At 37.2% G+C, this 25,184-nt stretch overlaps 1 protein-coding gene, 1 long non-coding RNA gene and 1 pseudogene across 7 annotated transcripts in view; 1 reads left to right on the top strand and 2 right to left on the bottom strand.

Moving 5' to 3' along the window:
• The window catches only part of LOC109000898, an 85,884-nt gene that overhangs the window by 59,055 nt on the left and 1,645 nt on the right, over positions 1-25,184 (bottom strand). For all 6 annotated transcript variants that reach the window (XM_035686605.1, XM_035686606.1, XM_035686608.1 and 3 more), the window contains exons 4-12: positions 24,392-24,504; positions 24,015-24,108; positions 18,897-18,940; positions 18,365-18,433; positions 15,443-15,495; positions 8,046-8,250; positions 5,497-5,565; positions 5,314-5,393; positions 4,003-4,152 (exon numbers count right to left, since the gene is read on the bottom strand). In XM_035686605.1, coding sequence (XP_035542498.1) covers positions 4,003-4,152; positions 5,314-5,393; positions 5,497-5,565; positions 8,046-8,250; positions 15,443-15,495; positions 18,365-18,433; positions 18,897-18,940; positions 24,015-24,108; positions 24,392-24,504 — 877 coding nt within the window. The remainder of the gene's footprint in view (positions 1-4,002; positions 4,153-5,313; positions 5,394-5,496; positions 5,566-8,045; positions 8,251-15,442; positions 15,496-18,364; positions 18,434-18,896; positions 18,941-24,014; positions 24,109-24,391; positions 24,505-25,184) is intronic.
• LOC109000904 lies at positions 11,736-15,332 on the bottom strand. The gene is made up of 2 exons (XR_001997792.2): positions 12,107-15,332; positions 11,736-11,974 (listed from the first exon to the last, which is right to left on the bottom strand). It is a non-coding gene; the product is annotated as an uncharacterized LOC109000904 (long non-coding RNA).
• LOC118344913 lies at positions 23,511-23,626 on the top strand (annotated as a pseudogene).

Below are 25,184 nucleotides of genomic sequence, written 5' to 3'. Positions count from 1 at the left end.
TTTTTTTCTGCTGCTCAACATTCCCAAAAACCTCCTTGTTCCAAGTCTTCAAATCAGCTTTTAAAGCTTTAAGTTTATAAGCCAAAACAAAGCTAGGAGTCCCCACAAACTGATACAACAGCCACCAATTTTTTACCATATCGACAAAGCCCTCCACTTCTAGCCACATATTCTCGAATTTAAAGTGCCGTTTGCCCTCATGAATACCCCCACACTCAAGAATAATGGGGAAGTGATCAGATCCTATCCTTGGGAACCGTTTTTGACACAACTTCGGATAATGAGCTTCCCACGACGAAGAAACTAAAAATCTGTCTAGTCTTGAGCTGCCTCTAGAGTTGGACCACGTATGTTCATCCCCCACCAACGGCAAATCCAGCAATTCCAAGTCGAAAATCAGTTGAGAGAAAGCCTCCATTGCTGCAGTTATTGAAGAAAGACCCGCCCTTTCACTTGGGAATCGCACAATGTTGAAGTCCCCACAAATACACCAAGGAAGATCCCACAAAGAGTATAACCCTGAGACTTCATCCCACATCATGATCCTATCCCGATCCCTAATAGGACCATAAACACTTGCTAATGCCCACGACCACCCATCTTCCACGTTCCTTAAAACACATGCCACCAAGTAATTTCCAATACACTCTTCTACCATCTTAACAACTCTACTATCCCACATGACTAAGACTCCACCCGAAGCACCTGAAGAGGCTAGATAAGACCAGCCTACAAAAGAACCTCTCCACAAGCTCCTAATAACATTTCTGTCCACAGTCACTAATTTTGTTTCTTGAAGACAAACAACATCAATCTTCCAGCTATGAATAATAGACCTGATGCGAAGGCGTTTGTTGACGTTATTGAGCCCCCTTACATTCCACGACATAATTTTAGGCTTCATTAACAGATATGGCATCCCTCCCCTTAAATCGATTCCTCCCTGAGGTACCCTCCTTATTGTCGTAATTAATGGAACAATGTAATCTTCTCAACTCCCGCTTCTTTTTCATAGAAGACTGCTCTGCCGTGGACCGACCAGCTTCAATAGCAACTAAAAGTGTCCTCAGTTGATCTTCATACCCCTCATAAAAAAGACCCACACAGCTTTGAATTTTCTCCACTTGTTTAAAGACCCAATCTGAGGTTTCCTCTGACACAATCTGAAGAGGAGTCATTTGTAATGGAGATGAACTATCCATCTCTTCCTCATAAACAGCTACTTCGAGTTCTGGCACCAAAACCATCCTAGCTTGCTCTTCCAGCTCTTCTGAACAATTACCCCTCAGCTCTTTCAGACCTTCCAGCTCATTTTGTCGCTCAGAAGCCTCGCACTGTCCCTCACCATCCTCCACAATTTCCCCTACCTCCAAAACCATCTGAAGCTCCTCCGAAATTTCCAATGTGCCTATCGGCAGAGTCTGTGCCAATAGTGGGGGAGTTTGAGCTGATATCGGCTCCGAAACAAAGTCTCGGTCTTGAGCCGAGACTGTCTTGGCTTTGCTCCCGAGAGAAACGACTTTATTCCTCACGTTTGACTTCGGGATCTCCTTCTCTATTACCTTCGACTGAGTCTGTGTAGGATCCGAGACATTTGATTCAGCTCTTACGCCAGAACTATCTAGTTTTGCCCCTCCGTGCTTAACAGCTTCTGCTACAGGCGGTATAACTTCCATCGAAGCTACGAGAGCCTGCGTCGACACCATCTGAGGCTTCGCCGACGTCAGAGGCCCTGACCCACCCCCCTCTGGGTCCGCCTCGAGCAGCGGCTTCTTCCTCCACACCAGAGCTTTCGGTTGATTGGGCATGGATCCGGAATAAGGTTTGGGCTGAGCCTTGTCTGCATCTTCAGACTCCAATCCACTGCCCAGGCCCAAATTCGAGCCCATAACATCTTTACCCAAAACGCACCGTATCATCCCATTGACTCTAGCAGCCATCTCTTCCAGCGCTACATGCATATCCCGCAAATCCTTCAAAATATCCTTATGCCCATACTCACCTCTGCCATCACCTTCCCGTCTCTGTGCACCTACCCCCTCTACTCTTTTCAAAGAGAACATATGGAAGACTAAGGCCCCCTAAAAGCTTCTTTTTTTGTATGGACGGGTTCACTAGGGAAGATTCTTACCTTAGATAATATAAGAAAAAGCCGATTGATGGTATTGGATTGGTGCTATATGATGTAGCCATGAGCTTATGGAATGATAGGTTTACCAGGGTGGGACTTGTTTGGGTAATGCCAAGAAGGGTTGTTGACTTTTTGGCCAGCTGGCAAGGCGTTTGAGGTAATTCTCAAATCACAGCTATGTGGAAGATGATACTGATTTGCCTATGGTGGTGCATATGGATGGAGAGGAATGGTTGGAGCTTTGAGGATTGTGAACGGACAATGGACGAGATTAGAACTTTTTTTCTTCATACATTATTCCATTGGTCGATTGTGATAGACTTTAATGGCATGAACGTACATGATTTTCTTGTATCTTTAGACAGTCATGCATAGGTGTGGTTCTTATATATGTCCCATGTACTTGGCTTCACCTATATTTAATAAAATTCCAATTTACTGATAAAAAATAAATAAATAAAAAAATCAAGTGGAAACTATCCTCCATGAATACAAAGGACATATGAGTTCTCCAATAGGAACGTCACATATATTGTAGTACCAGAAAGCTAACTGAAAAGAAATTGAGACTACCCTTCAATCAAACACAAAATAAATACTATCTATGGTTGTTTATTTGAATATGTAAATATTATGCAAACATCCTTGTAGGATTTAACGTATGACCTCGCCCTTTCCTTCTGGCTATGCCTATTCTTTATGATCAATAAAATTTTTGTTTACCTGTAAAAAAAAAAAGTGACCTCGCCCTTCCCTTGTTAGTCATTTTGATTAACTAAGAGCATTGGCAATGGACTAGCCATTGCCAAGTCTAAAATTTGACTAAAATCTTACATTTTAGCTATTGTATTAACTTTTGACTATCTAAGTCCACATTGGACTAGCCATTTTAAAGTCAAAATAATATTATTATATTATATATTTTAATAATATTTGACAAATTTTTTTTTTCATATTTTTAAATATACTTCATATATTTTAATAATATTTGATAAAAAAAAATTATACAACAATTCTTGAAACCAACAAATTAATTTTTGCTAACCTTTTTTTTTTGCTATTTATATTTTTATATTGTGTATTAAGCTAATAATGATAGAAAATAAATATACCCTCAATTAGAAACTTTATCATAAAAGAAAAGTAATTTGGCAAGAAAAATTACCAAAAAGGGAAGGAAAGGGAGGGAAATTGAGAAAAAATAATAAAAAATTCATTTGGTCCTTCAATAGTGTATAGCCAAATATAGCTAGGTGGGAAAAATTACTGTAACTCAAAACTAAAATATATGGCTATAGCTAGTTCAATGTAGAAATTTTGTGATAAAAAAAGGTAAAATTTGCACTTGGCTTTGGCAATGGCTAGACCATTGCCAATGCTCTAACCAATGCTTTATCTTAAAAAAAAAGAGGCATATAAGCAAAATTACAGGCAGAAGGCGTGGCCCAAATACACAGGCAATATACAAGAGAAACACTTAAAAATAGATATGGAAATAGAGACAACGGAATCATGAAATGAGCCAATCAAAATCTATAGTAGCTGCCCAAAGAAAGAAAGTATTGAAAACTAAACATGCTTATTCACAGGAGAACAAGATGCCATTTACCACTAGCAGCAATTTATTTGGAACTTGGGGCAGTAGATGAAGACACTAAACATGCTTTGCCAAAAACTAAAACCATGTGTAGAACATGACACTGTAAAAGAAATATTAAAATCACCTTCAGGATACACATGCACACAGTACCTTTGCTTGTTATACGGTAAAAAACGTGCAAGATAAGAACCAAATCAAATAAAACCTTATGCTTGTTGAAAATGCACAATTTCCAGAATAAGGTTTACATCTCAACAAATTATATACTTACAGCCGCTGTCCAAGGTATCTCCATGAAGTTTTCTTTAATTTCTTACGAATGTCGGATAGGACAGATTCCTGTGCATACTGCCACCACAATATCTGCCAACCCTCCAGTTTTTTTGATAAAGGACAACACCAGGGACGATAACGTCCATACCTACATAGGTCGATGCTATCACATCAGATATATCCCCTTTTTGAGCATCAGACGTTACTAATGCTTACAAGTTGCAACCTAAAATATCTCACCCAAAAATGGACAATAAAGTAAAAATAAAAAGAACAACAAGGGCAATGAGAGCAATAATCAAATGTTCCATTCTTATCTTCTGCCAAAATAAAAATCTTGAAGCAATTGGAGTACAAGGCTAGCTGAGTTTTCACACAGGTTATCTATAGGTCTACAAGTATATAGGAGAGTCAGACACAAAGTAACATTATCTACAAATGAAGACAAAAAAGGTCAGAAACTCTTGATGATGCAAGTTGGATCCCAGATGTTTTTTTTAATAGGTTAATCAGCCCCAGATGTATTAGCCACCCATCAGTGCCAAAACTGAAGAACAAAAAACAGATGCATCCTCTCCACGCTATTGCAGGCAGGCAAGCAATCCCCCATGTCAGCTGCAAGGTATCAACTCTTAGAAGTTCTGTTTCAGATGGGTTTCCAATCACTAAACAGTGACTTCCAGCCATCATTAGTTCACTATATCCTCCATAATGAGAAAGCTTGTCAAAATAAGTTTCAACTCTCTTTGTTGCATAATTTTACTTTTAGTAAATTAACTTATCTGAGAATCTAAAAAATGCAAACATAAAAGGTGAATTTCTTTACAAGTGTCCCTTTTTAAAAAACAAATCAAATACCAAAATACTGAGAGCAATGCAAACCCAAGTTACATGTCAAAAGCAAGAAAACTTTTTGAAGTGATGCCAGCTCAAAGGAACCCCCCTGCGCCAGCTAAAAGGAAAAGGGAAAAGATAAAATTTCCAAAGTGAGATATTATCATTATTATTTTTCTTTTTTGGATCGGTTATTATCATTATTATTTTTCTATAAGTAGTAAATAATTTATTGATGAGAATAATAGGCGTAGGCCATGTTCACATGACATATAGAAGAGAAAGACCTAAGTATGATAAGTGAGCTCTTATTATTAGTCATCCATACTGAGTAACTTCTCAATGGATACTACAAGATCAAAAAAAAAATACAATAACATTACTAATAATAATTATCCTAAGCCAATAATAATAATAATAATAATAATAATAATAATAATAATACAAAACTAGTAGGAAAAAATAATGAACTCACTTCTCCCTCAATCGACATGTGCCTAAATAATCCCAGAGAACCAAAATTTGCTGTAACTGGACCTCATTCAATGAGATAACCTAATAGAATCAAAAAGTGCATGTTAAAATGAAGTATGCCACACAAATGGCAAGCAATCGAGAATTTTTTCTAATTAAAATGTTTCCAGAACAATGAACAAACCAAGTCAGTTAACTCAGCGGTGATAGAATATTGTGGAGCATCTTTATCAAACTTTCCTGATCTGTTAACCTACATGAAAGAACAAACAATATTTTTTTATAAGTACATGAAAGAAAAAACATTAACAACTTCATTCAGAGAAACACCAATATGTTTTCCATACCATGTGAAATGAAATTTATATTTGGAGGGGAAAAAAAGCAAAAAACAGAAACAGAAAGGGGGTAATCAATGTCCACAGAACATATACTGAAAGGCACCACCCATGAAAAACAACAAAGATAACTGCATATCAGATTCTAAAAGGTTAAGGACATCAATAAAACATAAGAAAGAGCCCGAGAATCAAAACAGCAGATGTGCCAAGACACATTCAAACAAGGCCATTAAAAAACCCAATTTGAGCTATCTCAATGATGTCTCTCTGCCTTGGAACACTTGTTATTCCTCTCCAACCAGATGCACCACATCAAATAAGAAGAAATGCTCTCCAAGAAACTAGGCTCTTTCCCTTTCAGACTTTCTACCACAAGAAGTAATCAAATCTACCATAGAATCGGGTCAACCCCAATGCCAAAGGGCAACAAAATAGCAAATCATATATTCATTGTACATCCCTTTTAGACATATGGATTAAGATCCTTTGGAGTTCCTAGGCTACTATGAAAGGTGGATTTTGTCACATCAATATTTTATCATTTTAAAATTCAAGTTCATGGCTTTTTATAAGTTACATCTTCTTAATGATTGCAAAGGTGTTGCCCAAGTACACAAGGCATACATATGAGAAACGCCTAATAAGAAAATGAGAAAAGAGTAATAAAGTCACGAAGACTAGAAATAGAATAACAAAACTGAGCAATTATCCAATGATAAAGGTTTTTTTAAAATATTTAAAAAAAAAAAAAAACATAAGATCCGCCACTGTAGTTTCCTTATCTTCAAAGCTCTGGTCATTTCTTTCGCTCCAAATGCATCACAGCAAACAACCCAGAGGATCATCTTCCACAATGTTCACTCTGTGGACAGCTAAACCTCCCTTTCCAACAAGCCAACAGTTCCACCATAATTCTTCTAGACAACTACCTTCTAATATCATTTTTTTATTCAAGCCTCTAGCCATTTTGTTCCTAAGACAATTATACTTGTCCTTTTGTCACCTCCTCACATTTCGTCTCTTATTTAGTACACATATTTGGGAAGAGATAGTGATATGTACCTTGTGACCTATATTGTACAGTATTTAACATACAGCATATAATTTCCCTCCTCTTGTGTAACCTCCTCTTGGATTAGGGAATGACTAGGCGAAAAACAAACACCTCAAGTTGCTTCCAAGGTTACCTTAGGCATGTATTTGGAAGGTTAATGCATGCATCCAACTCAAAATGGGTTGTAAGCACCTTGACGTAACCAGAAAGAAAGGACCCAAAGTGCTTTATTTCAGCACTTAAACACTTTTAAGTAAAATGCAGAACAAATTACATAACCCACCATAAGACCCACCATAAGAAATCTTCTTGTTGCCTCCACCCATAGCTTGCACACAAGCAGGCCCTAACTAAGCAAATATTATTGCTAAATTTCTTGAGGGAGAGGGTTCACATTTCAATACACACACAACAAAGGTATCTATCCATCTGTGTTTCCATTCTTAAATGAACTGTGCACAGTTCTGTACATCGTACTCTAACCCTTGCCCCCTATAGCATTATTTGTCTTGCCTTGCAAACATTTACCCCATTCTCAATAAGTTTTCTATCCTAAGCCAATTTTTTGGCCAGTTAATTAGTTTAAGACAATAAAAAAAAACAAGGCATCTAGACAACCTAAGATTAGAACAGAAAGTATTCATGTCCAAAACCAAGATTACACCACTAGGAAATATCCCAAGGCATCTTGAAAAACTATATTTAATACCAACATTGCATCTCAAGCACCAAAACAACTCATCCAACGTGTACCCCCACCACCACCATTTCTGTAACCAAGTGTACCAAATTCAAGCATATTCATCGATAGCAAGAAGTAATCCAACCAGGAAGGTGATAAAGCAAATATATTACACTGTAGAAATATAACAAACACATTCAGTTACAGTAGACAAGGCAAAAACACAATTTCAAGAATTTTAATCTAAGATCAGTGTATATTCTGATGTGTCGAGTTCAGACACCAACTTCTTCATGTGTTCTGTATAGGCTGCCAACAAGAGACACAAGAAATATTATATTCTGCAAGCCAGCCAGACCAATAAAATTAATGTCCTTCATACAAATGTATTCATTGCATACATAAACAGAAACTATATCATTGCATACATAAACAGAAACTATATCATTGCAAACATGTCAGCTACCATCTACAAAGATATATATCTAGCAATAGGTAATGCCTTGGATAGCTAAATCAGAAATCCAAGGGAAAAAAACAGTTAAAATCTCAACTTTGCAAGTTACAATTATGACTCAAATGAAATTATAAACAAAAAATAAAAAAATAAAAGGAAAACTCGAAGTGAAAGAACGATTTAAAATAAAATTGCATACCAAAAGCGACAATGATACATCACAAGGTGCAAATAAGGAGTCAAAACATTTTCCTCCAGACCCTTCATCAACCAAGTTGGAGTTCCCAGTATTATTCAGAGTCATCAAGTCCAGGTTTCCTTGAAATGTGCTACAATAAATTTCAAAACCCATTATCTCCACAACTTTGTTGACTTGGCCCCCCCTTGCCCATCCACTATAGGACCTGAAGTTTAGAGAATATCAAATTAACTGCCATTTGACACAAAGTGAACATGAGAATTAGCATTTGGTAACTTTACAGCTAGAGCCAAGCTAACCAACCTCTAAATCCGACAAATAAAAAGCAAAAAGATATTTTTCCAACTAATGCTGCAGATCGAGCATTCTAAGCTTTATATTTAAGCCCTAGTTGAAATCAAGTGTAAGCTAGATTAATCAATATATAATGAGTACAATTTCTAAAGAAAGAAACCTAACAATCATTCATTGTGTGTGCGCTTTCAGAGAGAGAAACAGATTGCAAGCACAAACTCGCAGTCCAAGACTTCATCCCCAAATGCTAGAAGATATTGTTGCCAAAATAGCAGCCAGCAGAATACTAGCGAAGTGCGCACCCCCCCCCCCCCAAAAAAAAAAAAAAAGGTAAAATATTATACATTAATGAAAATGGGAGTAAGGCCAAGTACACTTAGGGAGTGCCTAAGAATTACAATCTACTATTCTAGTCAAGAATCTAAACAATGAATTCACAAGTTCCAGAAACATATATAAGTTCCCAGAGATTTCAGTAACAAAAGTAGGTAGATAAGATGTATGTACAATACTGCAACCTAAGTACATCTACAGAAGTTTTTCCAAAGAAATAAAACAAACTAAATAAATAAATAGGTTTTATTAAAAAAAAAAGATGTTATCCAAGTACACATGTCAAATTGCTAAGGAACCGAGAATACTCGGAGAACTTTTTGGAAAAACTTGTCTGCTATAGCCTCCTTCTCATTAACTAGGCAATCAATCATTCTTTACAAGGTAAGAAACATACAAGGTACAGCCAACGTATAAGTTCCTAACTATTAGCATCTATACATGGTAAGAATGAATATCTAGTATATACAATAACATCCCCTTCAAATTGATGCTGGTAAGTCAACCAACAACAATTTGCCAACAAGAAATTGATGCCGCTGTCCAATCATGGCTTTGGTGAAGACATCGGCCACTTGGAGATCAGAAAAAATGTAAGAGATATCACCCGACCCTCCAAGGTATCGCTAATAGAATGACAATCAACCTCAATGTGCTTGGTTTGTTCATGGAATACAGGATTATTTGCAATCTGAATAGCACTAGTGTTATCAGCATGAAGAGGGGTAGAATTAGTCTGAGGAAACCCAAGCTCCTCCAGAAGACCACGTAACCATACAATTTCAGAACAAGCAGTAGACATGGCACGATACTCAGCCTCAGTAGATGATTTAGAAACACGATCGTGTTTCTTACATTTCCAAGAAATTAAGGCATCACCTAAAAACATACACCAACCCGTAGTAGATTGACGCGTATCCGAACACCCAGCCCAATCAACATCACTGTAGGCAACAAGTTGAAGAGATATGCATGTAGGGAAGAATAACCCACGAATAGGCGACCCTCAAAGATAGCGGATAATGCGGCGAACTGCAGCAAGATGAAGGTGTCAAGGAGAAGACATAAACTAGCTGACCTGATGAACGGCATAGGAGATATCCAGTCGAGTAGTGATCAAGTAGATAAGACTCTCAACCAAGCGCCAATAGAGAGTAGGATCATCAAAAAGATCCCCTTCATCTTTCCTGTATTTAACATTTACCTCCATAGGTGTATCAACAGAAGAAGTGTCCTCCAAACCCAGCCAAAGTGATAAAATCTTGAATATACTTATGTTGGTTCAGGAAAATACCATTGGCCCGATGATGGACCTCCAGTCCCAAGAAGTATGTGAGCTAGCCAAGATCTTTCATATGGAGAGTTGCATGTAATAGCTTCTGAAGCTTAGTAATCAAACCACACTCAATGCCAATAATGATAATATCATCCACATAAACCAAGAGAAGGACTAGACCCGTATCAGACTTGTGGAAAAATAAAGAAGAATCATACTGATTTTGTGTAAAACTTAAGGTAAGAAGTGTACTACAAAACCTCTCAAGCCAAGCCCGAGGAGCTTACTTGAGCTAGTACAAAGAACGCCTTAGCTTACAAATATCATGAGGAGTAGTCATACCAGAGGGAAGCTTCATGTAGATTTCCTCTTGGAGATCACCATGAAGAAATGCATTTTTCACATCCATCTAATGTAGTTGCCACAACTGTGAAGCGGCAATAGCTAAGATGGTGCGAACTGTGGTCATTTTGGCAACAGGAGCAAATGAATCCTCATAGTCAACCCCATATACATGTTTGTTACCCAGAGCAACAAGGCAAGCTTTATATCGGTCCAAAAACCCATCAGAAAGAAGTTTTACAGAGAAAACCCATTTACTCCTAATAGGTTTGACTGTAGGAGGACAAGAAACAATTTCCCAAGTATGATTCTCCTCAAGTGCTTGAAGTTCCACTTGCATTGCAGTTTGCCAGCACTCATGTTCCATAGCCTGTTTGTAGGAAGAAGGAATGGAAATAGAGGATAAAATAGCTACGAGAGAGATTGGAGATGAGAAACCATTCCTATCAGGGGGTCAAGAAGGACGAGTAGACCGGCAAAGAGTGGTGGAAACAGGAGCAGGATCAGGCGCTGGGTTGAGATCTTGAGAGGGCATAGAGGAAATGGAACCAGACTCATGACGACAACATCATTCATACACAAAACCAAGTTTAAATATTTTCACAATTATTGGAGAATCAAAGAAGCTAGGCAAAAGAGATAAAAATGAAGATGACAACTCAACATGAGATGGAAATAAATATTGATTTTCAAAAAAAACCACATTCCTAGAAACCCGTATACGATGAGTATGGGGATCATAACAAACATAACCCTTTTAAGGTATTGCATAACCCAGAAAATCACACTTAACAGATTGAGTAGTAAGTTTATGTTGTTCATGAGCAGGGAGATACACAAAACAAACACAATCAAATGCCCGAAGATCAGAATATGAAGGAGAATGGCCAAACAACTTAAAGAAATGAGAAACATGATGTAACGTAGGAAAGTATAAGCGATTGATCAAATGAACCAAAGTAAAAAGCGCTTCATACAAAAAACGAGGAGCAACAAATGATTCAAGTAAAAGAGTTCTTACGACATCAAGAAGGTGACGATTTTTCCACTCAGCAACACCATTTTGTTGCAGTGTCGAAGGACAAAAACGCTAAGAGATGATCCATTTGCTTTGAAGAAAGTCCTAAAACTCATTAGACATGTATTCTCCGCCAGAATCAGAGCACAAGACCTTAATGCTAGCAAAGAATTGAGTCTCAAGAAGTGCAAGGAAGCGCTTAAATAAGGAAAAAACTTCAACCTTGGCCCGTAGGAAGTAAACTCAAGTAAAGTGATTAAAGTCATCAATGCAAGTAACAAAGTACTTATAATGCGCATGAGAAACAATAGGTGCAATCCCCCAAACATCACTATGAATAATATCGAAACATTGTGAGGCACAAGATGCATGATAAGGAAAAGGTAGAACTTTACTTTTGCCAAGTTTGCATGATGTACAATCAAAAGAAAGATCAAGAGAAGAACATGTTTTATTTCCCAATAAATTAGAATTAAACAAAGTATGAAGTACATCAAAGTTTGGGTGGCCTAGACGACTATGCCACCTCTTATTTCCAGAACCAACAACATTACATGCAAAAGAAAGTAAAGGAAAACTAGGGATAATGGTGGAAGGAGAAACGTAGAAAGGAAAGAGTCGTCCCACGTTAGGCCCCTTCGCGATCATCTTTCCTGACACTTGATCCTGCACAATACAACCAGAACGGGAAAAATAGACATTACAATTATTATCAACCAATTGACCAACAGAAATAAAATTTGTCGAGAGGTCAGGAGACACAAAAACATCAATTAAGGAAGAGGAAAGATCACCAACAGCGCTGATAAGTAGAGAACTGCCATCAGCGGTGTTAATTTTCAGAGTTCCATCATAATTTCTGACATTGGAAAGAGGAACAACCGTATTGGTCATATGGTTAGAGGCTCTGGAGTCAAAATATCATGGCTTAGAAGAAACTTTATGATTACCTGAGAGCCCAAAAGCAAAAAAAACCAAATGATAATCTGTCGTACCATTTCAGGAGTGAGTGTGTTCGGGTTTGCTAAGGCTATAGGAGCAAGAATAGGAACAACAGACGAGGCAACAGGCAGTGCAGCAGAGCTAGAGGCACCAGTGGAGGCATGATAAGCAATAACCTGCTTCCTTTCAAGGCGAATGGGACAAGCAGAGATGATATGGCCTTTTTTCTTGCAGTAGTTACAGAACTTCTTGGGGCAATCCCGAGCAATATGACCAAAAAATTTACAACTAAAACACTGGACAACACGCATGTTGCTACCCTTATTCCTCCCTTGTGCTGCATAAGCCACAATAACAGGTGCACTAACATTAGCCCGATGTTCCATGGCAGCCTAAGTTACCATATGCTGCTCCTCACGAAGAAGTTCGCTCAAACAAGCATCCAGAGATGGTACAGGATGACAATTCATCAGATTAGAATGTGCAATTTCAAAATCGGAATAGAGCTTCATCAAGAATTGATCTCTCTGGCTTGTTTCATGCACTACTTGAACGGCAGAGAGAGCTGTAGCGGGAACATTAGCATAAACAATGTCTGAATAGTCAGCCCACAAATTTTGAAAACCAGAAAACTATTCCTCAACAGAGAGACTTCCCTATGTGAAATTAGCCATCTCATACTCCAATTGAAAGCACTGAGCCGTGTTGTCTTGATTGTAAACCTTGTTAAGGTAATTCCACTTATTAGCGGCAGTTTTATAAGGCCTCATATTCAGAACAAGGTGAGTCTCAACCGAGCTAAGAATCCAGGTCATAACCTGAGCATCTTTGATTTCCCACTTAGACAAAGCCTCTACATCGCTAGGTGCGGGATCACTCCCGTCACTATGACCCCACAACTCTTTCCCCTAGAAAAATAATTGAAACTGAAACTCCCAAGCTGAATAATTTTTGCCAGTCAAACGAAGATGAAAGGAATCAAACTTATCTGATAACATGATGCAGCCACAAGAACGTCCACCGGAGAGATGCCGCAGTGACAAGATTTAGGAACTACAAAAAAAATAACACCCAGTTGCTGCAGCCACAACAACCACGTGTCCTAGATTCGGAGATAACACCCAGGCCAAAAAAAATAACTCTGCGTCGAAAAGAACATAGTACTCTGCGTCAAAATCCCAAAAACCAGAAAAAAGAAAGTACCGACAATGAGATGAAATCCCATAGAGCAACAAACGGGGTCGAAAAACACTAGGAATGCCAAAAACCGACGCAGACAGTACCAATAATGCACAAGAAGCACTTAGAGGGCACCGAAAATCACAAGGAACCCCAGACTTCAACTCAGACAATGCCGATAGTCACACGAGAGGCCAAGAACAAACTCTGACAGCACCGAGAAGCACACGAAAGGCCAAACACAAACTCAGACAGTGCCGAGAATGAAGAACACACAAAGAAGCCCCCGAGAAAGGAAAAAAAATTCATAGAAGACAGGAAAACTATGATCCTCCTCTTGATACCATGTCAAATTGCTAAGGAACCAAGAATACTCAGAGAACTTTTTGGAAAAACCTGTCTGCTATGTGCGCAGCCTCCTTCTCATTAACTAGGCAATCAACCATTCTTTACAAGGTAAGAAATATACAAGGTAACAACCAACATATAAGTTCCTAACTATTAGCATCTATACATGGTAAGAATGACTATCTAGTATATACGATAACATACATGGAGTATACGACCAATTAGGGATGCTACCCTCCCCGCAGCCCACCCCCACCAAGGTAGAGAGCCAGCTTTTGGGCCAAGACAAGCCCCGCATTCCCCACAGGAAAAATTACGGTCAGGAAATAATAAGCATTATAGGGCCACCACGAATTTTCATTGTTTTTTGTACAAAAGATCTGAACTCGATGTTCCACTATCGAAACCAAAGCAATATCTCTATACCCTAAGAAAACCCAAACGGCAATCTTTCTGACAACTATTTGATAGTTAGTGGCTAAGTATTGGCTGGCTTGCGCACTGATTTTGACTGATTCATAGTTTAAAAAAGGTTGTAAGATTACATGGTGGATGTGAGATGTTTACAGGATTCTGTCCCATAGGTGGACAATAATTTCATTAGTAATTATCAGGGGTTCAGTAAATTAGTTAAGGCTGATGAAACTTCAAGTAGGAATGTGGTTACTTGGACTGCACTCATCAATGGGTATTGAAAGTCGGTACTAGATACTCATATAGAAAGAGAAAAAACACAATACAAACATGAAAATTAAACCAATAAAGTCTATAGGAGTTGGACAACTCATGCAGAAACCTTCTTTTGCAATCGCAATTTGGCCCATAAACTCCTACCAAAGCCCAAGCAAAGGCATCTTCAGCATTCCTAAAAGAATAAGCCATAGTATGCTCCCCCATACACACATCACTTTCACACTAATGTCACACACCAGCAATACTCCATCAAAGGCCCCTCAAGAGGCTAACTAACAACCAATCTATTTGGGGGGATCCCCACAGGCTTTGAACACATCTTCAAGAGAAACATTTTCCAATTTAATCTGCTGCAAGCGAATAATATATCTCTTCCATTGCCAAAGTAGACTTTTGATTCTAAGGCATTTGCCAGTATCATTCAAGCCTATAACACTCCAAGAAATCAATTTAGGCTTCATAAAGAAACAGTCATTACCCTCCCCTACACTACTACGATTAAAGTTACCACCTCAAAGTTCATAATTAATACATCATAAAAGTCTTTTCAGTCCTCTATTTTCTCTTGCACATTGCCTAGAAGTAGAGGCCAATCCCTGATAAGAGTGGCCCACTTCAATAGCACTAAGCAAAGCCATCAAATGATCTTCAAACAGATGACCCCAGTCAAATGTATTGACTTAGACAATGATGACAATGACAACAAAATGGAAAAAATTAGAGATATATGGTCCTAATGACAACAAAATGTATTATGTTTAAATCAATATGTGTGTGTTTTTGTACTGATCTCTCTATACAAACATAAATTAAGTGCATATGCACTTAACACAAATATTGGAACAAATTATAGTTCTTTCAAATGGAGATAGTCCATAATCCTAAATTCAGTAAAAGGTAAGATTCCAACCAATCTATTGAGGACAACATATTGAAAAATAGTACAACTACCAGAAAATGTAAGAGTATTACCGATGCTTCATTATCGTCAAGCTGGAAAACTTCAACCCCAACATAATGTGATCCTGGGAAACATTAAGCAGGAAAAAAAATGTACAGAATTAATCAAGACAAACAACTAGGAATAGTATTAGTGAAGGGTATTTCTTCAAAAGTGACAACTTATAAAGGTTCACTCCCTTTTACACTCCTAAATGAGATCTTTGAGTTCCAATTCTCCCCTGCTCTATTTTTTTTTTTTTTTTTTTTGGCTACAGTTTGCACCATTATGTTCACATTCAAGGACATGTTATTTCAATGTTTCATTACAACGGCTATGAAGCAATGCTTTTTTTTTTCTATAAGAACAACACTGACAAAGAACAGCTCTAGTCTGTACAAACTATGTACATATTCCACATAATACAAACAAGTAGCAATTATTATGTTGCGTACATAAAGGTTTGTGGAAACCAATTTTGAAATGGAGGAATACGAGAGAACAGCCAATCATTATCAATGGTAATCAGATCAAACGCCTCCTTAGGCTATGCGAGGTGACCGGAGCAACCGCCAGCTTGAAGCTCTCGGGCCCGAGATAGATGGGGATGCTCTTTGGAGAAATGTTATTGATGTTAAAGTTTGAAGTATTTGGGGAGGTTGGTGCTCAAATGAAGTAAGAGGGCAATACGGTGTGGGAGTTAGGAAATCTATCCGGAATGGATGGGAAGATTTCTTCAGTAATTTCATATTTGAGGTGGGAAGAGGAACACAAATCAGATTCTAGTACGATATTTGGTGCGGTAATGTTGCCTTGAAGAATTCTTTCTCTTCTCTTTATAGGATTGTTACTTTGGTCAATGAGGTTTATTAGAGTTGTCCAAGATTGGGAGGCGGGGGATATTACTGAATTTTACAGCACACTATACGCGCTGAATTTGAAGGCTGGAGGGGAGGATAGGTTGCTTTGGACTCATTCAAGGAACAAGAACTTCTCGGTCAGATCCTAATATAAGGTTATGTCGACCCGTTCTTCCATTGTTTTCCCTTGGAAGTGCATTTGGTGGAGTAATGTTCCTCTCAAAGTTTCTTTCTTCAGCTGATTGGCCTCCCATGGGAAAGTATTGACAATCAATAAGCTGAGAAAGCATGGCGTTTATATAATAGATTGGTGTTTCATGTGTAACAGAAACAGTGAACTGGCGGATCATCTTCTTCTTCATTGTGAAGTAGTTAAGGCTTTATGGGATGAAATCTTCACTATGCTTGGCATTGCATGGGTAATGCTAGAATGGTGGTAGATTTATTGTCATGTTGGAGAGGAATTCAAGGCAGTCATCAAATGCGGCTGTTTGGAAGATGGTGCCTCTATGTTTAATGTGGTGTACTTGGAACAAGAGGAATGGTCGTTGTTTTGATAATAGGGAATGCTCATAGGGAGGGTTTAGGGACTTTTTCTTTCATAAATTGTTACTTTGAGCTTCGGTTATTGTATTGAATGAGACTAGTTTTAATGACTTTTATGCTATTTTTCACAATGCTTAGCTTGTAATTAGGTTCATCTTTCGTATACTTCATGTGTACTTGGGCCTTGCCTAATTATGTGAATTAATAAATTCTTCTTACTTATTAAAAAAAATGTATTCATTGTTATTTGTATGTATTAGCATCCAGAATTCGGAACATATCGAGGAGAGCCTTTGGTGGAACTAGATACACACTATTATATTTATAAGGCATATAAGGCATGCTACATGTCTACAAAAGAGAGCATACCCTACGTTTAGGGGATGACTGAGGAGTGAGGTGAGATAAGAATTTTATGAATAGTAGTAAGATAGTTTGTGAATAGTAGTGAGATAGTTTGAGTTAAGTATTTATTGGGTTTTGGGAAATGATAGAGAAAAAGTTGAAAAAAAATATTATAAAATTAAAATATTGTTATAATATTATTTTTTAATATTATTTTCATTTTGTGATTTGAAAATTTTGAATTATTTTTTGTTTTTTATTTGAAAGTTTGAAAAAGTTTTAATGATTTGTTTGAAAAAGTTATAATGAAGTTTGAAAGTATTTGTGTTTGAATGATATTTGAGAAGGAAATGAGATGGGATAAGATGGGATGAGATGAAAAACATTTCCAAACATCCCCTTAATCAGGAAAGGTTCAAATTCCCAATACAACATTAAGCCATCCTTTCTTAGTTCCCTCTTTTATTGGAGAGTTATCCTTTCCGTTTTGCCAGTTAGGTGGATCCAGTGTCGGTAAAAGTGGTAGCCACACTCAAGTGCAATTACTGCCTAGAGCCTAGGCGCAAACATTGCCTAGAGCATGCCAAATTTAAGTAAAACGCACATTTAATGAGCCTTACTAGGTTTACAAAGAGACTTCATAAAAGTAAATCCACAAATTGTATAGCCGGATGAGATACATTAGATAAAAATAATTTTACAATCAAATGCACCACAATGAGATTAACTCAATTTATTAGAGCATCATGAAACATGACGATCAAGTGATCAATCAATTACATCAAATTTAACAAAGCATTTATTTAATTCTTCTATTTTATAAAATATAGACTACCATGATATTTGATAGCCATAATCAAAATAAGTACATAATTGAACCAAAATATACCAAAAGGCAACGATCTTGTGTTTTATAAAATATAGACTATCATGACATTTGATAGCGCCATAATCAAAATAAAGTACATTTGATATAGATGACAATCTCCTATTCTTTTCTTTTGATTACAAATTTTCTATAATAATAACCCTCAATTTTCACTTAAATCAGTATTTATTCCCGACCCCCTTATATTACACTAAATTAAAAAATAATTTTAATCTATCCCTATCTGTTTATTTGAAATCATTGAACTAAAGCATAGGACCATCATCATTAGGTGTAGTGAATGAACGGGAGTTATGTTAAGGAAATAAACTTACTAAGTCACTCTGCATATCACGGTACATGACATGAAGATTTCTGATGGAGACTTGGATGCTGTCAAGAATCTAGGGGAAAAAGGGAAGAACATCAACAGTGCTTTGGGAATAATGATAACTTCTTTAAAGAACAGTGTTTTTCTTTTCTTTCCCCTTTTTTGACAAGAGGTCACATAAAACTTCAACAAAACATGAACAAAACAAAAATATACATGTGCCCAAACATCTGTTTGTGCAGGCATGAACCGTCCATGCATTTCTAATAACATCAAGAGTTATTCCAATTATGGCATTACTAAATTGAGGACTGAATGATCATGTATTAAGAGCTAAACTGGCTAAAGGAATGGCTCATAAAATTATTATGGAGAACCTACAACATGGCCCAATGATCTTTTATACATTTTCCATGCTGATCCTGGGCCTTATTGCATGAAATTGACCTGCAATTTGGCTACTAAAAAGGGGGCAAGACACCAAAAGGCCAGCCTAAGCCACAAAAGCAACAAAAATAAGGCCAAAGTAATGTCACCTTCGCAGTAAGGTATGAGATAAATGTTTGTCCAGCCTGATTATCTGTAAAAGTAATAATAAAAAAATGCTATTGAGACCAAATGTCCAAAATAAATTGTGAAGCTCTTAATTAAATGGCTTAATATATTGATGTGGAAGTCTACCACATAAACTAAAATAAAAAAGTATTTGTGTTTCGACTTTTTATAACTGTAATGGGTCCACAATAAGTGTTGTGTATCCACACCCGCTTGTAAGTAGCAAAAATCTCATAAAAAATATGTTTTTTTTCTTTGAAGCATGGGGGGGGGATGGAATGGTTTGATTTAGCATAAGGAGATGGGCAACTACAGCTGTGTTATAAAAAGGCACAGTGTATTTAAGCACAAAGACCTAGGAAAGAAAATAAAATAAAACCGAAATCAGAAAAAAAAATAATAACATCTAACAAAGAATTAGACTACAAAACTTTAATCTCTTGAAAGGGTATGCATATGTGCATAGGCACCGCACAATAGAAGATTCAAGAGATGCTAAGCCAATCAAACAATAAATAGTCTGATCGATTGCCCAACAGAAGATACACTGACAAGAGATTCAGAGGTATAAATCTTCTTTGCTGTTTAGCTTCAGGAGCAGATCTGCAGTTGGAGTCAGGTCTTTAGTGCATAACTCTTAGCTTCAGGAACGGATCACCCATTCAAGAAGATTTCATAAACTCTATGTTTCCTATTTAGCATATGCTGATGATGCGCTCGTTTTTGCATATAGCTTCATGCGTAATGCGCTGATGCTGAATGAGTTTCGCAGCTGGGCAGGTCTTGGGGTAATATGAAAGAATCTTCCCCATCATTCTCAGACAACAATTATTGGGTCAAACAAAAAATCATTAGTACCCTTGGTTCCATGAGGTGCAGCTCCCCCTAAAATATTGGGGGACTGCCCCAAGTATCTACCGAATTAGCAATAGAAAAAGAAGGCTACATCTTTATAGAGAGACATCAACGTAAGAATGTTTTGGATAAAAAATAAGAATTTCATTAAAAAGCACAAAAGACACGATCCAAGTACGTGGGGGATGTATATAAAAAAAGACATAATGCAAAAATGATACCAAAAAAATCTGGTAAATTGAGCTCATTTAAGTCTATATGAGTTGCACAAACAAAGAGTATTGAAGAAAAACTACTGAATCCTCCATTGTCCGTTCATGATCCTCAAAACTTCTATCAATCTTTTCGCTCCAAATACACCATATGGGGTAAATAGGAACCATCTTCACATTGCTGCAAGTTTTGGGCTACCACATAATCATCTCTAAGACTAAGAGTAAAAAAGGTCCACTACTCTTTTGGGCATGACCCAAGCCAAACTAACCTGTCTAAAGAAATCTGAACACCCCGTTCCCCTAAGGTTATGAATAAAGTCGTTTTAAAAAAAAAATCTCAGGTAACCTTTGCCACTTCACAGTGGAGAAGTAGATGATCCACAGATTCTCCATTCCTTTGACACATAAAGCAATAATCCATAATAATTAGACCATGCTTCCTCAATTTATCTATAGTCAAAATTTTCCCAAAAGATGCCAACCAACCAAAATAGCAACCTTGAGAGGCAGGCACTTGGCTTCTCCAAATGCACTTCCAAGGAAAATCATTAGAGAGTTGATACGACATAACCTTGTACAATGATCTGACCGAAAAGTTCTTGTTCCTAGGATGAATCCAAAGGAACCTATCCTCCCCACCACTCTCCCTATTCAAGACATACAACATGCTGTAAAAATCTGAGATGTCCCCCACCTCCCAATCCTGTACAGCTCTAATAAGCTTCACATTCCACTATAAAGAGCCATTGGAGTTGTACATATAGTCTGCCACATTGACGAGTCCTTTTGGAGTATCATCCTAGATGTAGGTTAGGCCTTCTTTGGGTCATTACAGTAAACATTTGAGAAAGCTTCCTTGAGAGTCCTACGATCACACCACAAATCATGCTAGACTTTAATCACGGCTCCATCTCGCACTTCATTTAAATCTAATATGGTTAGAGAACTTCCCCCCTCATTTTCTTATGTTTGTTTGTAATGCCACCCCATAAGATCCTTATGTGCGAATCATGAATCATTATCATCTTCAAGTAATTCCTCTTGATGTAGTTTCTCTTGTTTGCCTGAGGATTTTTAATAGGATGATGAAACATTCACTGAAACCCTTTTTTTTTTTGATAAGTAAGAAGCAATTGTATTGATAAAGATAAGCATAGCCCAAGTATACCAGAGGTATAAATATGAGTATACCAAATTAAGAACTAGAAATTATTACAAGGAAATTATGGAAGCTGAGACCATTCAACTCTAAAGCAATGGCCCACATAAATAGTCTTCCAAAAAAAACTCCTAAACTCCTCCGAGGAGCGTTCATGATCCTCAAAGAATCTACCATTCTTTTCACTCCAAATACACCAGAAAATATAAATAGGAGCCATCTTCCACACCGCTGCAATCTGTGGTATCCCTGTCTCCAACTAGCTAGTAATTCCACCACCGTTCTTGGCATTACCCATGCGACTCCCAATTTGCTGAAAAAGTAAGTCCATGTCTCTTGCAAAATCACAATGTAATAGTAAATGATCTACCGTTTCTCCACTATTTCTGCACATACAGTACCAATCCGTAATTATGAGTCCACGCCTTCTTAAGTTGTCCATGGTTAGTATCTTCCCTAAAGCTGCTATCCAAACAAAGAATGCAACCTTGGGAGGTGCTTTACTCCTCCATATGTTCTTCCAAGGAAAATAGGGCCTATCTTAAGCTGTAAGAATGTCATAGAAAGAGTATACCGAAAATTTCCCATTCTTGGAAGGCCTCCATTCCATCATGTCGTCAGCTAGACCCGTGGTAGTGACGTTGAAAAAATCCACCAGCTCACTCACTTCCCAATCTTGTGCCTCCCTAGTGAGATTAATGTTCCACTCATGTGAACCTTGTCTAACCACCCTCACATCAGCCACCATAGGTTCCTTCTCTCTTGCAATTCTGAAAATGTTAGGATAAGCATTTTTAAAGGCCATATCTCCCACCCACACATCATTCCAAAAGCTGTATCTCCCTAGTGAGATTAATGTTCCACTCCTGAAACCCATTTACACCCCAAGGGGTTGGCTCAAGTGGTGAAGGCCTTGGTCTTGGAGTATCACTCCCTTCAAGGTCCATGGTTCAACACCTCATGGGTGCAAACAATCATTTGAGGCCACACTCCTTGGTGAAAAGCCAGTGATTTAACCAATTCCATGTGGGGAAACTTCTGAGAGTGCGGTGCACGGGACCGAGGTTTACCCTACAGGGGTGGGTCCGAAGGGCCCTGCCTTGGAGAGGTTCTCCGACATCAAAAAATAATAATAATAAGATCCTTGAACCTCATTAGAACACACCCACCCCATAAGCATCCATATTTAGAATCTACAACTAACCTCCACAAAGACTCTCTCTCATTCCAAAATCTCCAAAGCCATTTCCCCTGATAGTGCAAGATTAAACAAGAGTAAGTTCCTAACTCCTAATCCACCCTCAAAGATTGAAGTAAATACTTTAGCCTAGTTTGCCAGGTGAAATCTAACCTCCTCACCTAACCCACCTAAAGGAAGTCCCATTACAGTTTCTCTATGCAATTAACCACAATAGAAGGACGTGGAAATACAGACAAAATATGTAGGTAAGTTAGAAAGAGTGCTCATAGTTAAGAGTAATCCAACAACCTTTGAATAAACGCATTCTCTTCAAGCCAACCAGGTGTTGCCCAATCTTCCTTTTTATTTATCAGTAAACATTGTTGAGTCTTCTCAATAACGTCATTCCGAATTGCCTTGGTCTTGAAAGTGGCCCCCAAAGGAAGTCCAAAGGCTTCATCGGTGCCAGGTTCTTTCAAATCAAATCATCCATTCGCATAGAAAAATGTGCCTTTCAAGGCCTAAAAGATGCATTGTAGCAAACATAAGAAGACACGCTTGCAAGCCTAGCCCATGAATTCTTCTAAAATTAAGGAAGACCATCAATCCCCAAAAGTTAAGTAATATGCAGCATCGCTAAAGATCAAAGCAATTAACAAAATGCTAAAAGATACATATCCAGGACACTTTGCCCAATGCATAGGAGAGTCGACTGTGATAAAATAAATAAACCATATACCACACTAGGTAATGTGATTATGTAGATTTGGAGAGGAGATTTGGTATAATGCATTCAGACATTTGAGAGAATAAAAAGCCAAAAGGACTACTATTATTTCCTTAAAGAGATGATGAGCACAAGGACCATCATTTTTTTTATTGGTAAACAAGATTTTGTTGATCAAAAGAGTAGGCAAGAGCCCAAGTATACGGGACATATACAAGAGCAATGCCCAAGGACCATTATTAGACCAATCCATTACAATAACCTGGCCCTCAAAGAAGAAAACAAAGAAAATATACTACCATTTGAAATAATGATCTTAGTAGCCAAGTCACTAGCTAGGTCCAAAGTAGTATTCAAGCAAACGCTAGAATTTAAAGGTTTCAAAGAAGAAGGTTCTAGTCTTATAATCAAATTGCCCATCTATTTTGAGAATTTGGAAATGGGCATATAGAAGGTCACAAAAAGAAATTAAAAATATTTAGATTTCAAAATCTTTGTTATATTAAACAATGGCCGAGATATCGTTTCGGTTGTCATCTTTTTTTATTGGCAATTCGATTGTCGCTCGTCCACATTTGTTACTTTCATTGTTTCGTTGCCGATCAAAAAAAAATTAAACAAAGATTTTGGTTTAACAATCCTCCAATTAAGAAGGTTCCATTGAGCCTCCTTAGCAAAATTCTACAAGACTACCACAGTTCACTTACAATTGTGATATTTAAATATTTTTAAAACAGTGATATTTAAATATTTTTACTTGTGTTATAATCAAATAATGAAATTTCTCTATGGCTAATAACTACTTATCATCATGTATCCAATTGTATCAGTAATCCAAAAACATAAAATGTGGTAGTGTATTTATAAGAACCAAAAAATTTACTCTTACTGATATAAAAAAATAAAAAAAAAAAGCACCAAATAATGTATGGACATGTGAAAATGGAAGTAAAATAAGCTCACCACATACGCATCTTGATAATTTGGCAAGCTCAGCTGCAGCGAGTTTAGCCTTTTTTCCAGCAAATTCTCTTTTCTCAGCAGCATCCAAGCTCCACTACCACAAAGGAAAAATGGTTTGAAGATAATTGGTTCTTTTTTTCATAAGTAATTTTTTTTATAAGTAAAAGGCGAAAGTAATTAACCCCCTAGAAATATAGAAAAAACTAATATCGTTTGTAAGATACTTTCCTTAATTACCTTGTTTGCTACTTAAAAGCTAGATGATGTATCAACAAAAAAAAAAAAAAAAAAAAAAGCTGGATGCAAAACCAAGGCTTCTATTTTATTTCCTTATTTCAAATGCAGATTTTCTTTCTCAAAAAACATTTGAAAATCACCTCATGATCATCCCGCTGGGATGCACAAACAAATACATCCTCTAAAATAATAATGATGGGGTCCCATCCAAGCTTTTTCCATGGAATTTTAATGCTTAACCTCCCAAGCCGACCTATCAAATAAACACATGGTTAGACATACTTGGCAAGAACTAATACAACATCCAAGAAACTAGGGTGAGGAAAACATTAAGCAGTGTGGGTTAGGCTCAAAACAACAGAAATTAAGGTACAGAGTACACTCAATTGAACCCCAGAAGAAGTCACGACAAGGATCTGATTTTAGGTTAAATTAAAAGTTCTAAATCAACAAATGCATTTCAGTCCAATATTATGAACATTTTATTGCCATTTAAAAACAGTCCCCAGTTAGCCCACAGATGCATTACGATTTCAGCTTCGAGATTACTTGCAACCAAGTCAAATACAAAAATTTTTCCTACCCTAATCCAGTTCATCATTCATCTAATTTTCTCTCTTTTTGTTTCTTTAGCTTTCATTGCTACCTTAAAAGTCTCCTCCTTAAAGTAGATAATATTTCACACTCCATTTTCTAATTGCTCCACTGCTTAATTTGATCTAAAACCACCACAATATCCTCAAGCTCAAAGATTTTATTCCATAACATTCCAAGAACAATCATCTTCTGCATGCATAGGAGATGCTCTTGTATATGTCCCACAAACTTCGGCTCTTGCCTATTCTCATGATCAATAAAATTTTGTTCACTAATAGAAAATAAGAACAATCATCTTCGATCTAATGTTTTACTTTCAAAGCGTTCTTAAGTCAT

This window comes from Juglans regia, chromosome 16, assembly GCF_001411555.2.
Source record: "Juglans regia cultivar Chandler chromosome 16, Walnut 2.0, whole genome shotgun sequence".
Classification (NCBI taxonomy): domain Eukaryota; kingdom Viridiplantae; phylum Streptophyta; class Magnoliopsida; order Fagales; family Juglandaceae; genus Juglans; species Juglans regia.
Note: the sequence above shows the minus strand (reverse complement) of the source record. Positions and strands in the feature narration are given on the sequence as shown.